The sequence below is a fragment of the Phanerochaete carnosa genome, assembly GCF_000300595.1.
Source record: "Phanerochaete carnosa HHB-10118-sp unplaced genomic scaffold PHACAscaffold_11, whole genome shotgun sequence".
Taxonomy (NCBI): Eukaryota; Fungi; Basidiomycota; class Agaricomycetes; order Polyporales; family Phanerochaetaceae; genus Phanerochaete; species Phanerochaete carnosa.
This window is the reverse complement of record NW_006767638.1, coordinates 415,732-427,452: the sequence shown is the minus strand read 5'-3', so window position 1 is coordinate 427,452 and position 11,721 is coordinate 415,732. Positions and strand designations below refer to the sequence as shown.

At 56.0% G+C, this 11,721-nt stretch overlaps 4 protein-coding genes across 4 annotated transcripts; 2 read left to right on the top strand and 2 right to left on the bottom strand.

Moving 5' to 3' along the window:
* Positions 1–220: 220 nt before the first annotated feature.
* On the top strand, positions 221–921 carry PHACADRAFT_200408 (uncharacterized protein; the record flags this gene model as incomplete). The annotated part of the gene is made up of 3 exons (XM_007400673.1): positions 221–228; positions 363–448; positions 509–921. The coding sequence occupies 3 exons, from the start codon at positions 221–223 to the stop codon at positions 919–921; spliced, it is 507 nt and encodes a 168-aa protein (XP_007400735.1).
* Positions 922–2,177: 1,256 nt separating this feature from the next.
* On the top strand, positions 2,178–6,651 carry PHACADRAFT_152457 (uncharacterized protein; the record flags this gene model as incomplete). Its single annotated transcript, XM_007400672.1, has 10 exons — positions 2,178–2,385; positions 2,443–2,558; positions 2,610–2,812; positions 2,867–3,015; positions 3,068–3,183; positions 3,236–3,376; positions 3,492–3,763; positions 3,819–3,944; positions 4,007–4,150; positions 4,211–6,651. The coding sequence occupies 10 exons, from the start codon at positions 2,178–2,180 to the stop codon at positions 4,296–4,298; spliced, it is 1,563 nt and encodes a 520-aa protein (XP_007400734.1). The 3' UTR covers positions 4,299–6,651.
* Positions 6,652–7,001: 350 nt separating this feature from the next.
* Positions 7,002–10,289, bottom strand: PHACADRAFT_152456 (uncharacterized protein; the record flags this gene model as incomplete). The annotated part of the gene is made up of 17 exons (XM_007400671.1): positions 7,002–7,382; positions 7,441–7,590; positions 7,654–7,721; positions 7,776–7,920; positions 7,979–8,100; positions 8,151–8,222; positions 8,275–8,344; positions 8,404–8,543; positions 8,597–8,732; positions 8,788–8,858; positions 8,916–8,944; positions 9,011–9,266; positions 9,321–9,348; positions 9,400–9,531; positions 9,584–9,658; positions 9,717–9,899; positions 9,954–10,289. The coding sequence occupies 17 exons, from the start codon at positions 10,287–10,289 to the stop codon at positions 7,041–7,043; spliced, it is 2,355 nt and encodes a 784-aa protein (XP_007400733.1). The 3' UTR covers positions 7,002–7,040.
* Positions 10,290–11,226: 937 nt separating this feature from the next.
* On the bottom strand, positions 11,227–11,496 carry PHACADRAFT_200404 (uncharacterized protein; the record flags this gene model as incomplete). The annotated part of the gene is made up of 2 exons (XM_007400670.1): positions 11,227–11,408; positions 11,475–11,496. The coding sequence occupies 2 exons, from the start codon at positions 11,494–11,496 to the stop codon at positions 11,227–11,229; spliced, it is 204 nt and encodes a 67-aa protein (XP_007400732.1).
* Between the last annotated feature and the right edge of the window lie 225 nt (positions 11,497–11,721).

Here is an 11,721-nt window from a genome sequence, read left to right as displayed (position 1 = left end):
CCTCTCGCTTTGCTCCTCAGCTTTGTCGTAGCTCAGTCCAGTTGGATGTAGTTGCTGACACGACCGTTGTCTCGCGGCCGCCCCTCAAGAGCTTTCACCAGGTCCGCAACACCCGTCGTTCCGGCCGCGCGCGCAGCTCGACAGCTTCGAACAACACCGTCATCGATGTGACAGCAACGGCTGGCGCTTTCTTGAATGCGACTGAGGTGAACCTTCTCTTATGTCTCTGTGTGTTGCGTGTGCTGACAGGCTTGACTTCCGCGTAGGGCACTTTCTCGAGCGTCACGGGGTCGTTCATGATTCCGACGCTTAGTGTGCCTGAGGGCAAGGACCCCAGTAAACTCTACGCTGCATCCGCCCAGGGTCGGCCTTGGCGCCATCAGCTGCGAGAACGCCCTCACGGTTGGTATCGACCTCACTCTCCAAAATGATTCATCGAGCTTCACTGGTCAGTCCGCCCTCCTTGCCCTCCTCCTCGCATGCTGACAAACCGTCCGTATTCTCGCAGCCTTTTACGAGATTTTCCCTTCTGGCGAAGCCTTCAACTTCTCGGACATCAGCTTCGCGGCGGGTGACATCGTCACGGTGAACATCACCGCGGCGACCGCGACGAACGCGACGTCGGGCACAGCGTTTATTATCAACCAGAGCACGGGCCAGACCGCCTCCAAGCACATCCATACCGGCTCTATGTGTGGGGCGGACGTAGAGTGGACCGTACAGGGCCTCTTCGAGAATGGTACCACCACCCTCGCCCCCATTGTCGACTTTGGCACGGTCGACTTCACTGATGTGTCTGCCGAGACGCTCTCAGGCCCTGTCGGCGTCTCTGACGCGGCCATTTTCGACATGGAGCCGGGCCACACCGTTATTTCTTCCGTCACGGTCTCGTCTTCGAGTGTCGGGATCGACTTCCTCTAATGTGGCAGAAAGGATGTAGGTTTTGTGGGTCTCGAAAGGCGAAAAGGAGATGGTGCATGATTCGTTTGTATATATCTCGCGTGCGAGAAGGACTTATCTTTACTTAACGCTACTTGTACTGTATGACTTGATTGTATATTCCGCGCGTAGTTATAAGAGCCGATGTTTATTCAACACTGCTTGTATTGCTCGTATCGCTCCCCCAAAAAAAACCGCAGTGTACCTGTGCTTAGCTACCTTACATGAACTAGTCCTGCAGGAGCTCCACAATGGTTAGATGACGGTTATTTACGTTCAACAGTCACAGAGTCATCGTTGGCGTCGCGTTCCACACTGCGGCTCTGGCCCCCGTCAGCCATGCACGACAGCTTATGGGATCGCGCGCAAAACTTCAGGGTGTCGGAAGCGCGGGCGGGTGAAACGCGCATGGACTCTGAACACCCCCGAGTCTGTATTGCTACATGCAACACTAGGCCCTCAGATTTCTTATCATCTCACACAGTAGTACATTTTCCTCAGTCGAGGCCCTGTTCGTAGAACTGACCTGTGTCACTGCACATGATGGGACTGGCGAACGGTCGTATACAGTCGGAATGTTCCTGTTCCGAGTAACGACTCCGAGTTCATGGCGCTTTGTTCTGCTTTGACTATGTCGATGTCTTGCTCTCAACACAATCTCACCAGTTCAAAAATGCCGTCTGAACTTCGTTGGTAAATCGACATCAGGCCTCGTCGACATCCCTTGAGCGCAGCATCTCAATATTCGATGCTCTCAGACAGCGGCAAGTGCGGCCAGTAGCGGTGAGGCGCTACTCTTTCAGCATTTCAAGCTCCTACATCATCGGATGTACCTTGACAGCAGTGGCCCAGCGAGTCCGTGGCCTCAGGAAGGTCCTTGTACAGGCGAGGTTATAGGGGTGCGGGTCCGTGGTACTACGCCCAAGCCGTCGGCGTCTTCCGCCTCAACGCCGGTTCCTCGCCTCATAGGGAGGCTCGCGAGCGGAGGAGACTTGTGGGGGGGTCTACTTATATCTGCCCGTCCAGCATTGACCCCGTCTCGATCAGCCGCGGCCCTAACGCACTCAGTGCCCAGGGTGTTGATGGCTTGTACCGACGAGACCCATTCGTCATGTCTAGGGCACTAATGCCGTGGAGAGGGGACCCTGGGTTCTACTTTGAATGGTTGTTTAAGGTATAAGTAGGTCGCAATGACATGTGCTTTCGGTTCCGGTCTCGCTCCCGCCACGTCCCTTCCAATGCTCGTGATACCTACAGACCCACTGATACTCTCGGTGTTGCTCAGTTTCGCACTGATTCTCGGAGCTATCCTACTTAGCCTCAGCAAGCGCGGAAGCCGAGCACATCTTCCTCCGGGACCGTCCGCACTGCCACTTGTGGGCAATCTCTTTCAGCTACCACGAAAAGATCTCCCCAAGGCGTTCGCGGCTTTGTCGGACCGCTATGGTAACTCGCTGTCCTCTAATAATCTGGTGGCACTGATACCCTTATTTCGTATCTTAGGTCCCATATGCCACATGCGCTCGTTTAACAAATGCTTCGTGGTAATCAACTCTTTAGAGCTTGCCCAAGCGATGTTTATTAAGCGCAGGGCCACCTATTCTCACCGGCCGCGGCTGGTTCGTCATGGCATGCCTGCTTTTGGCGCAATGCTCAACAAATTTTGCTAGGTGATGGCTCAAGAGATCATGAAGCGCGACACAATGCTCTTCATGAACTACGGTCCCGAGTTCAAGAAGAGTCGCCAGCTCGTCAGGACGTTCGTCCACCGGAAAACGGCGTCCAAGTACTGGGAAGTACAGGAGATCGAGTCGTTAAAATTCGTGCTGAGCGTGCAACGCACGCCTACAGATGTGTTGGAACTGACTAGATGGTGCGGGACCCATTCGAACCCGACGTGAAAGTCTACGCTAACCCATGTCGCCAGGGCTGCGACATCTCTCATCACACGTCTTCTCTATGGAATCGAGGTGAAAAACAAGGACGACCCGCTGGTCCGCCTCGCCGCAGACCACGCGCATCTCATGACCGAGGCGATCGAGCCCGGAAAGTGGCTCGTAGACACTTTCCCATTGTGTATGTACGTTCTCCCTGCCTCTTTTCCACAGCGTATTGAATGTGCCTCCAGTGCGGCATGTCCCAGCATGGCTCCCCGGTGCTGGCTTCAAACGCTGGGCTAAGCGTGCGAGGGCTCGTATGGACGAGTTCTCCTGGTTGCCATACGCAACCATAAAGCAAAATATCGTACGCCATGTCTCTTATATCCTCGTAGAATCAACTGTACATTTTATCGCAGGACGCAGGGAATATCACGATTTCGCCATGCTGGGTCGCCGAAAACCTCTTGGAGCCTGGGACCGTCGAGCCTCTTACTGCGCAAGACGAGAAGGAACTTCGCGTTGCGGCGACATCGCTGTATTCTGGTGTGTACTGCAGTGTATCTTGTGGGCTTGGCAGCTAAGGGCTCTATCACGAAGCGCAGGCGGTTCAGACACGGTGAGCTCACACATCAGTGCACACCACTCTCATCACTCTTCTAACACCCTTCCCAGACCAGCGCCATGATTAGCACGTTCATCCTCCTGATGCTTCACTACCCTTGGGTGCAGAAGAAGGCCCAGGAGGAGATCGACCGCGTGACAGAGGGCGGCGCATGGGTCCCCGGCATGCAGGACCGCGAGAAGTTCCCCTACGTCAATTGCGTCATCAAGGAGCTGTTCCGGTTCAATCCTGCCGTACCCATCGCGACACACAGCCTGCACGAAGACGACCTTTTCGAGGGATACTTCATCCCGAAGGGGACGTGGGTGATGGCGAACATCTGGTGCGTCCTGTGATGACGCGTCATTCGGCCGGAGACCTGACCAAATCATGCATAGGGGCTTCACGCACGACGAGACGAGGTACCCAGACCCCGACTTGTTCGTGCCTGAGCGGTTCGAGATGGGCGTAGGAAAGCGCCCCCAGGACGACCCCCTGGACATAGTCTTCAGCTTCGGGCCACGGTGAGTTCCCCAGCACCCGGGTGCACGTTCAAGTTCTCCTACACTGAAAATAACCCAACCAGCTCCTGCCCTGGGTACCCCCTCGGCCTCGCCTCCGTGTACCTGAACGTCATCCACCTCCTGTTCGCCTTCGACATCGTCCCCGCAAAGGACGCCGCGGGCAAGATGGATGCGCCGCCCATTGCGTTCACAGACGACCACGTGCCGTGCGTGTCCACTCTTCTCTCTATCGCCTCCTGCGCCGGACTGCTGATGTTCGCAAACAGACACCCGAAGCCGTTCGCATGCAGCATGCGTGAGCGGACCGCGGGGAGGATCACGTTGCTCGAGCACACACTTCACAGCTTGCAGTGAAATTCTTGTACGCTACCGCGCTACTGGCAGTCCGCCGCGGGCGATCAGGTGTAGAGCCTGTGAGCTGTATGGTATCTATTGTTGTGGTGAGACACGTAGCCCCCACAAAGCCCTGCCCCTCGGAACAGGCAAAATATGGTTGTTGGCTGCGTATTCGCGTAGGGCCTCGTCAAATGTAGAACAAAGGTTGCATTGTTAACGGAAGCGATCCACATGAGCGCGCATACGACGTGTTCACGCTTGTACCACGCACCCAAATTCTGCATATACTACATGTTCATAAAAACGCGCACCCTGTGCATGAGGCTAAAGCCGGCTGCCGTTAGAGGAATAAAATTAGGAACTATACAAGCTAAAACTGAGACGACACTAACTTAACTACTATAGTTGCTGTCCGGTACACCCCAGTTTGGAATGACCGGAAGTCGATGCGATGTACACATTACATGCAAAACAGCGGCACAGGAATTCACGAATCGCGAGGGAAGCGGAAATCACCACGGGAAGAAGAAGAGCGGCGGCTCGTCGTCCGAGTACGGGTCATAGAACTCTTCCTCGTCGTCGTAAAAGTCCTCGTCCTCGTCAAACTCGTCCTCGTCGATCCACTCGAGGACCTCGTCCCACTCGACGCTTGCCGCGTCCTTCCGGAGCCGCTCGACGTCCTCCCGGCTCGCGTTCACGCACTCGCGCAGCCGCAGCGCGAGCGGCACCTTGGACCGGCGCCGCGCGGCGAGCATCCGGAGGTAGTGCGGCACGACGCCGTCGTCGTCCCCGACGTCGGGCGGCGTGCGCCGGACGCGGACGCCCGTAAGGTGCAGCGTGCGCAGGCTCGGCAGGAACTGCTGCATCTTGCGCCGCGGCTTCTTCGACGAGCCCTGCGCAGGCGCGGGCGGTGGCGGCCGCGCGCCCCGGGACGGGCACGCGGCTCCCAAGGGCCTCGGGCAGGCCCGACTCGCCATACTGGCTCACGCCGAGCTCCTTGAGCCCGACCATGCCCTCGCACGTCCGGAGCCATTCCTTCTTGTCCATTACAAAGCCGCTCGACGTGAAATGCATCGTGCGCACACTTGCAAGAGGCAGAGCAGCCAAAATCGCGCTGAAGAACGACATCGAGGTGCATACGGGGACGCGCGTGAGGGATATGTAGAGTCTGGGCTTTGTTGTGGCAGGTAGCATGGCCAGGGGAGTGGGATCGAGCACAGACATCGAGTACTCCTCACTCCAAGCTTTGATTGCAATTTCGCTGACGCTGAGAGTGAGCAGAGGAGATATGATAACGCCGTTTTCAGGGTCTGGGCAAAGCTTGGAGCTGAGGACGGGGCAAAGATGGGTGACTTCGCTTGGTCTATAGTCCGAGCAATCAAGCTGGAGCGTCGTATTTGCAGGGAATGCGATGTGCTGCAGGATGAACGCAGTGGTCTTGGCTGGCGCTCCAAGGACTAGACTTCGCAGCTGAGGCAAGTTAATCATGAGATCGTCGATGAGCGGCGGGGAGTCCTCTGGGAGCAACGGGAGTACGCCTTTGAGGTCGAGTGTCTGGAGAGCAGGCATGTTCTCGAGCGCTCGCAGAACACTGTGGATACTGGCGTTCTGATACTCGTAGAACGTATCGCTAGACCGGAAAGTCACGTGAGTGAGAGTCGACCTGAATATCGGATTGTGCCATGAGACTCGCGTGTCCACGAGCTCGAGTTGTGTCAGCTGTGGAAGGCTAACTTTGTCGAATAAAATCTCAGAATCTTGAGAGACGGAGAGGAACGTCGGACGAGTAGATGAGACGGTAAGCGACTTGAGCAGCGGTGCTTCACCGCCTAGCTCGAGCTGGCTAACGAGACTTTCCATGGAACCCATCCTGAACACGAGGGACTGAATGCGGGGTAGCTGCTTTATTGCCAACTTGACGGCTTCAGGATCTGCGCGTACGCCCGTGATCGTAAGGTGCAGCGGGGCGTGCTTGGAACGGGCAAGCATTTCCTGTGTCCATTCAAGTCTGTCCACGGTGAATTCGCTCCACAACCTCGGCGAGCTGAGTGCAACCTCTCTCCAATGATGACAAACATGGGCGACCTTGATCCAGCGTTTTGAGCGTTCGCGCGCGTAAGAGTCGCCGACCATGCAGCCATAGTGGGAGAGGTAGCGGTTGCCCACGGCGTAGTGCATGAAGATCTCCGTGAGCAGCTCGGGAGGGAGACGCGCGGTGCTGACGAGCTTGTTCAGCTCACGCGTCTTTTGGATGACTTGTTTCTTGTGCGCGTCGATTTCGTCCTCAAGTGTCTTGCGCGCTCTCTCCACCGCGGTGAGCTCGTGCTCAGGGGCCTTGGGTCGGACCACGACGCTGTTGCCGCATCGTTAGACATCCAGTCGCGTGCAGTGAGCGCGTACTCACGTAGCATCCGCATCTACCGATGTCATGATTTGTGAATTCGCCTGTTGAGACACGGCGGAGGCTGTGTTGTGTAAGATATTGGCGCAATTACGTAGCAACGAAGCGTGACAATGCGGTCGACTGATGTCCTCTGCCCAAGCAAGCGTGGACGCAGGAGAAAATCAAAGCGGTCGTCGTCGTACCGGGTAAGATCCTTGCAAGAGGACCAGAGCCGGACGGAGATGGTCGTCGCAGAGAGCAAGGCGGAGCTCGGGACAGGCGCTCACTCCACACGACGGGTAATATTGCCACGTGGCTGCGCCGCGCCCCCAGTAAACCGAGAAATTGTGCTATTTTATTTCCTTATAACTACAGGTTCAGTCTAGCGCGCCGTTCCCGTTGCAATAATCTACATTACCCTTGGCCGGGTTGCCCGCCCACGCCGGGAAGGGCCGGTTCTTGCCCGACGCGCCGAAGACGGCGAACGAGAGGATAAAGATCATCACCTGCGCGCCGCCGTCAAGCGCCCCGCCCAGGATGTAGTTGTACTTTTTGTACCACCCCGGGTGGTATCGGCGCAGCCACACCTGCGAGAGCGCCCCGACAATGATCGTCGTGAGGACCGGCGACGTCGTGCCCGAGCTCATGTACTGCATGTACGAGTAGATGATCGGCAGCAGGATGTCGTTCACCTTCAGTGGCCCGATCTTGGGCCAGCGCTGCCAAGTCGCGGTCAGCTGTCGTGTACGCCGTTACAAACTCGGAGACCGCGCTCACCTTGCCGATGAACCACTGAAGCACGGTCGGCCCGATGCCTATTACCAGTCCCATGGGAACGATGAAGTAGGGGCCACTCGGGGAGTACAACTGCTTTGCCATGGACCATGTCACAGCTGCGCTATTCAAGCTCTGCACATATTGACCAGACTGACAGGTCGAAATTGGTCAGCTATCCCCACCACATCGCGTCGAAGTAATAACTGTGCTTACCCAGACCTGTGTGCCGATCGGGTCCAGAAGGATCTCTCGCTGCGCGTCGACGATTGACACCATGACGACTGAAAGGGACATGAGGATCAGCTTCCGAGACAGGGGAGAGCAGCCCGGCGCACCGTAGTTGACGATCGCGCCGAGGATCGTGCCCCAGACCTGGGTTAGGAACATCGTGCGCGGCGGGATCTTGAGGTACTGGCCGATCTTGAGGTCGCCCGCGAGGTTGATGGACGTCGAGACGACGTCATGGCTCCACATCGAGAACTACACACGCACGATCAGCGGACGATCCAGCGAAGAACGGGCAAGGCGGCGAACGCACGTAGAGGTTCGCGACGGGCTTCCCCGGGTTGATCGCGCCGGCGACCATCTTCATCAGCTGTTGTGTCGCGATGCCGTTGCCCAGGCGGGCGTACAGGAGCGTGGAGAACGGCGTGATGAGGCCTATGGTTCCGATAAGAGCATGACTTAGGACGGAGGAAGGGGCTGCGCACCTCCGAGCAGCAGAGCGACAATGTACGAGTACCACGGTAGAGTCGTCTCGCCCTTGAGGACGACAATCAATCCTGGCTCCGCCCCGGTCAGATCTGCAAGCAGTCAAGGCACGGACGGGCGCACCTGCAAAGAAGGCTAACGCCAGAAGGGCGGCGTACCAATACCACGGCGCCTCGTCGTACTTCTGCATAGCCTGGACGAACGGTCTGTGAGACCTGCGGAACCCGTCACGGAGCGCAAGCAGCCACATACCTGCCAGTGACGATCAGGCTGGGTGCCCTTGCGGGCCTGCTTGAACGACTCGACGACGTACGGGCCCCAGAAGAGGCAGCAGTGCGCAATCAGGCCGCCGATCGCGAGGTTGGCGCAGAGGTTCGCCCATGCGGTCGAACCTGTGTTACGGGTCTGAGGCCACGGATCATCGATAGAAGAATAGAGGACGCACCAGTGAGAGCAGGTAGCCCGACCTCATTGAGCGCAGTCTGGTTGAGCGTGAAGTTGTCGCCGAAGACGACCGACTGCGGGTACAGGGTTCCGTTCTGGGCGAAGAGCGAGGTGGAGAGCATAGGGAAGGTAAGGGACTGGTGACAGTGACTTCAGGAACGACAGATGAAGGATGCCTCGCAGATGACGTACATTCCAGATATTTGAGTAGTAGATGCCCATGATTGCGATGTAGCAGATAACGATGCCGAACCAAGAGTTAGCTGGGTGTGCACGAGATGAGGTGCGGAACATGTATTCATTGTAGATGGTGAACGTACCTTGCTGGACGATGGGGTAGCTCATAGACCTGGTGACCGGAGATTATCAGTACCAGTACCAGAAGGGCCTCAAGGTTGGAAGATGGGAATCTCACGTGGAAGTAATGTATTGCCAGTCGAATCCGAACGACAAGAAGCCCAGGCCCTCGTTAGCGTCCGCGCCTCCAAATAGATTCGTAATGATATTCTGAACATTGGCAGGTGCGTGCTGCGTCGACAAGCAGACGATGCTGAAACCGTTGAGGAGGGGGAAGATGTAGGACGGGAAGATCTCGTAGCAGAACATGCCGGTGAAAGCCATCCAGAAGAGCTTCACTCGTTTCTTGTTGCCCTCGGTCCCAAAGTGCAGCGCTGTGGGTGGGGTACGTTAGCTTTTGCTGCAGAAAGCACGCGCTGACAACGGACCTTGAAAGATAGATACCGTCGGCAGATTCTGTTGACACTCAATGAGTTGCGATCTCGCGAGAGGTGCGCAGAGACTGACCGCCCAGTACACCATCTCACTTGGATACACAGTAAGCGGACGCAAAAGTCCTACAATACCGTAGCCGAAGCATGCAGTGGAGAATGTTGCCAGAATGGCAGTGGTGGCATGGACGTTCGTGTCATAATAAAGCTGAGCGAGCGCTAATCAGTCTAGATACAAGGATAACGCCAAGGAATCTCACCTTTTGTACGGCAAAATTATTGACTGCGGTACTTCCGTAAGCAGCCGTCGACGCCACCAGGGATGCTATAACATGCTATGTCTCCTGTCGGCCTCGCGGCTTTGATGCTTGAGTTTTGAGAAACAGCACGCACCTCCTTAAGCCGGAACTCCCCGGGGTTGATGAAGTCCAGGACGGGTGCTAGCCGGGCGAACCGAGTGTTCTCTACCCATGACGCCCGTGGGAGGAATGTCGCCCACACGCTGCCGACGGAGTAGATCAGCAGAAGGAGGAACACAGTTGACACGACCACTTGTAATGGCTTGAAGATATATATCTATCCCGAGTGTCAACCTAAGGTCCAAAGTGGATGAGGAAATGGTAAACGCACCTGGCACATCGCGGCGCCCAAGCCAGCAAACAAAGTACCGAGGAAGAGCGATCGGAAGGTCAACGCTGGATCTCCGTCGTCCCTCACGTCAAACAAGAAGTTCGACACATCCTCTCCGTTGCGGATGACGGGCTCCCCGTTGACGAAGAGGGCGCCTTCGCGATCGGAGAGGTCCTCGAGGGAAGACTCCTTGCCGTACGACGACCCCGTCTCCGCCTTGTGTGCGACGCTATCGACAACGTCGTTATCATGGGCGGGCTTCTTCTCATCAGCGTAGGCCGGCTCGATGGGATCTCGGAGGACGGGGAGATCAGCGAGGGCGTTGGGGCCGGACATGGGGGGCCAAAGCGTCGTCGATTCCAACTTGCTCGCGATGCCCCTCGAATGCAGACACTTAAAAGCCCTTCTCCAAGAACTGGCCCGAAAAAGTCTGGCCCAACATCTGGGAATCTTCTGGAGCGATTCGCGCCCAAGAGCTGTCTATGGCAGGACCATGGCGTACCAAGGCCGCGATGGAACGTCGGATGGATCAATGATGATTGCAGGCTCATTGCACGCATTTCAAAGTCAGGGCCTACAATGGCGAATCCTTGCGCAAAGCGTCGGCGACCGCGCGGTCGTGATACTTGAGCGGCCCAGTCATGTGGGATCGAACAACCATTAGGCACATATCAAACGTTATTGCCCCGGAACTTCGTGATCGCGCGCTCGGAGCTGGCAGAGTAGCATAGAGAGTTGCGCATCTTCATTTTTCAGCTGTCCTGGGCATCGCACCATCGTGGCGATGAAAAACACGAATGATTCTGTCGGAAAAATAAAATTCCCCTTGAAATGCCTTTCAAGGCAAGTCAAGGCGTCAATGAGATCAGGACATTGCAAGCCCTTAATTAAAGAACGTTAGTATTGAGCGCCGACATTCTATTCCGAGGCATCTCAAGGCGCCCGCAATGTCCGCTCAATATACCATTTTGGGCTACTGAGGCGCCGGACAGGCGACCAAGCAGCTCATCCTTGGGCTTCATATTGACCGTTGACTGGTCTCAATAGCACTCAAATCTTTTAAAATAAACATATTATGATGGTTTATACATGTACTACATACACAACAGGCAATAATATACAGATATATCATAGGGAGGCAATGGCTGTACTCACCAGCTGCATAGGCAAAATGTCACGGTGCTGGGAATGCAATTAGCTCAGTAATTCAACAGTGTGATAGCAGGTAACATGTCTTTTCTAAAATGGAGGGTGCTACATCTCTCAGTGATACTTAGCCGGGTTGGAGCATAGGCATTGGAGATGCCGTTGGCAGCTTTGACAGCTGCCCGGGCACAGTCGGCGACATGCGCAGCTCCAGGATGTTACGGGTGGCTGATGTATGGGGCATGAGGGGGCTGGTGCTTGTTGGATATATGGATGAGGTCACCTCCAGCTGCGGCCGCCATGGCAATCCTATATGTCGCTCAGTAGTCAGTAAATTTCAGCCAGCTGAGTGAGAACACGAGGCTTCAAACTTACCAGAGTACCCTGGGCTGTACATCCTGGTGTACCGCTGCAGGACAGAATGAGGGAGCTGGGGATGTTGATGCTGAGAGGGAGAGCCAATGAGATGGTGGTTGAAGACAGAGATGGTTGAGTTATGATTCCGTCTCTGTTTAACCAATAAGTAGCGCCGTTGCGTCATCCAAACATACTCAAACCCTGAATGGGGGTTATGGAGAACTTAAGCTGTCTCAAGGTGCCGTGGTCCTGATTAGAGACATTA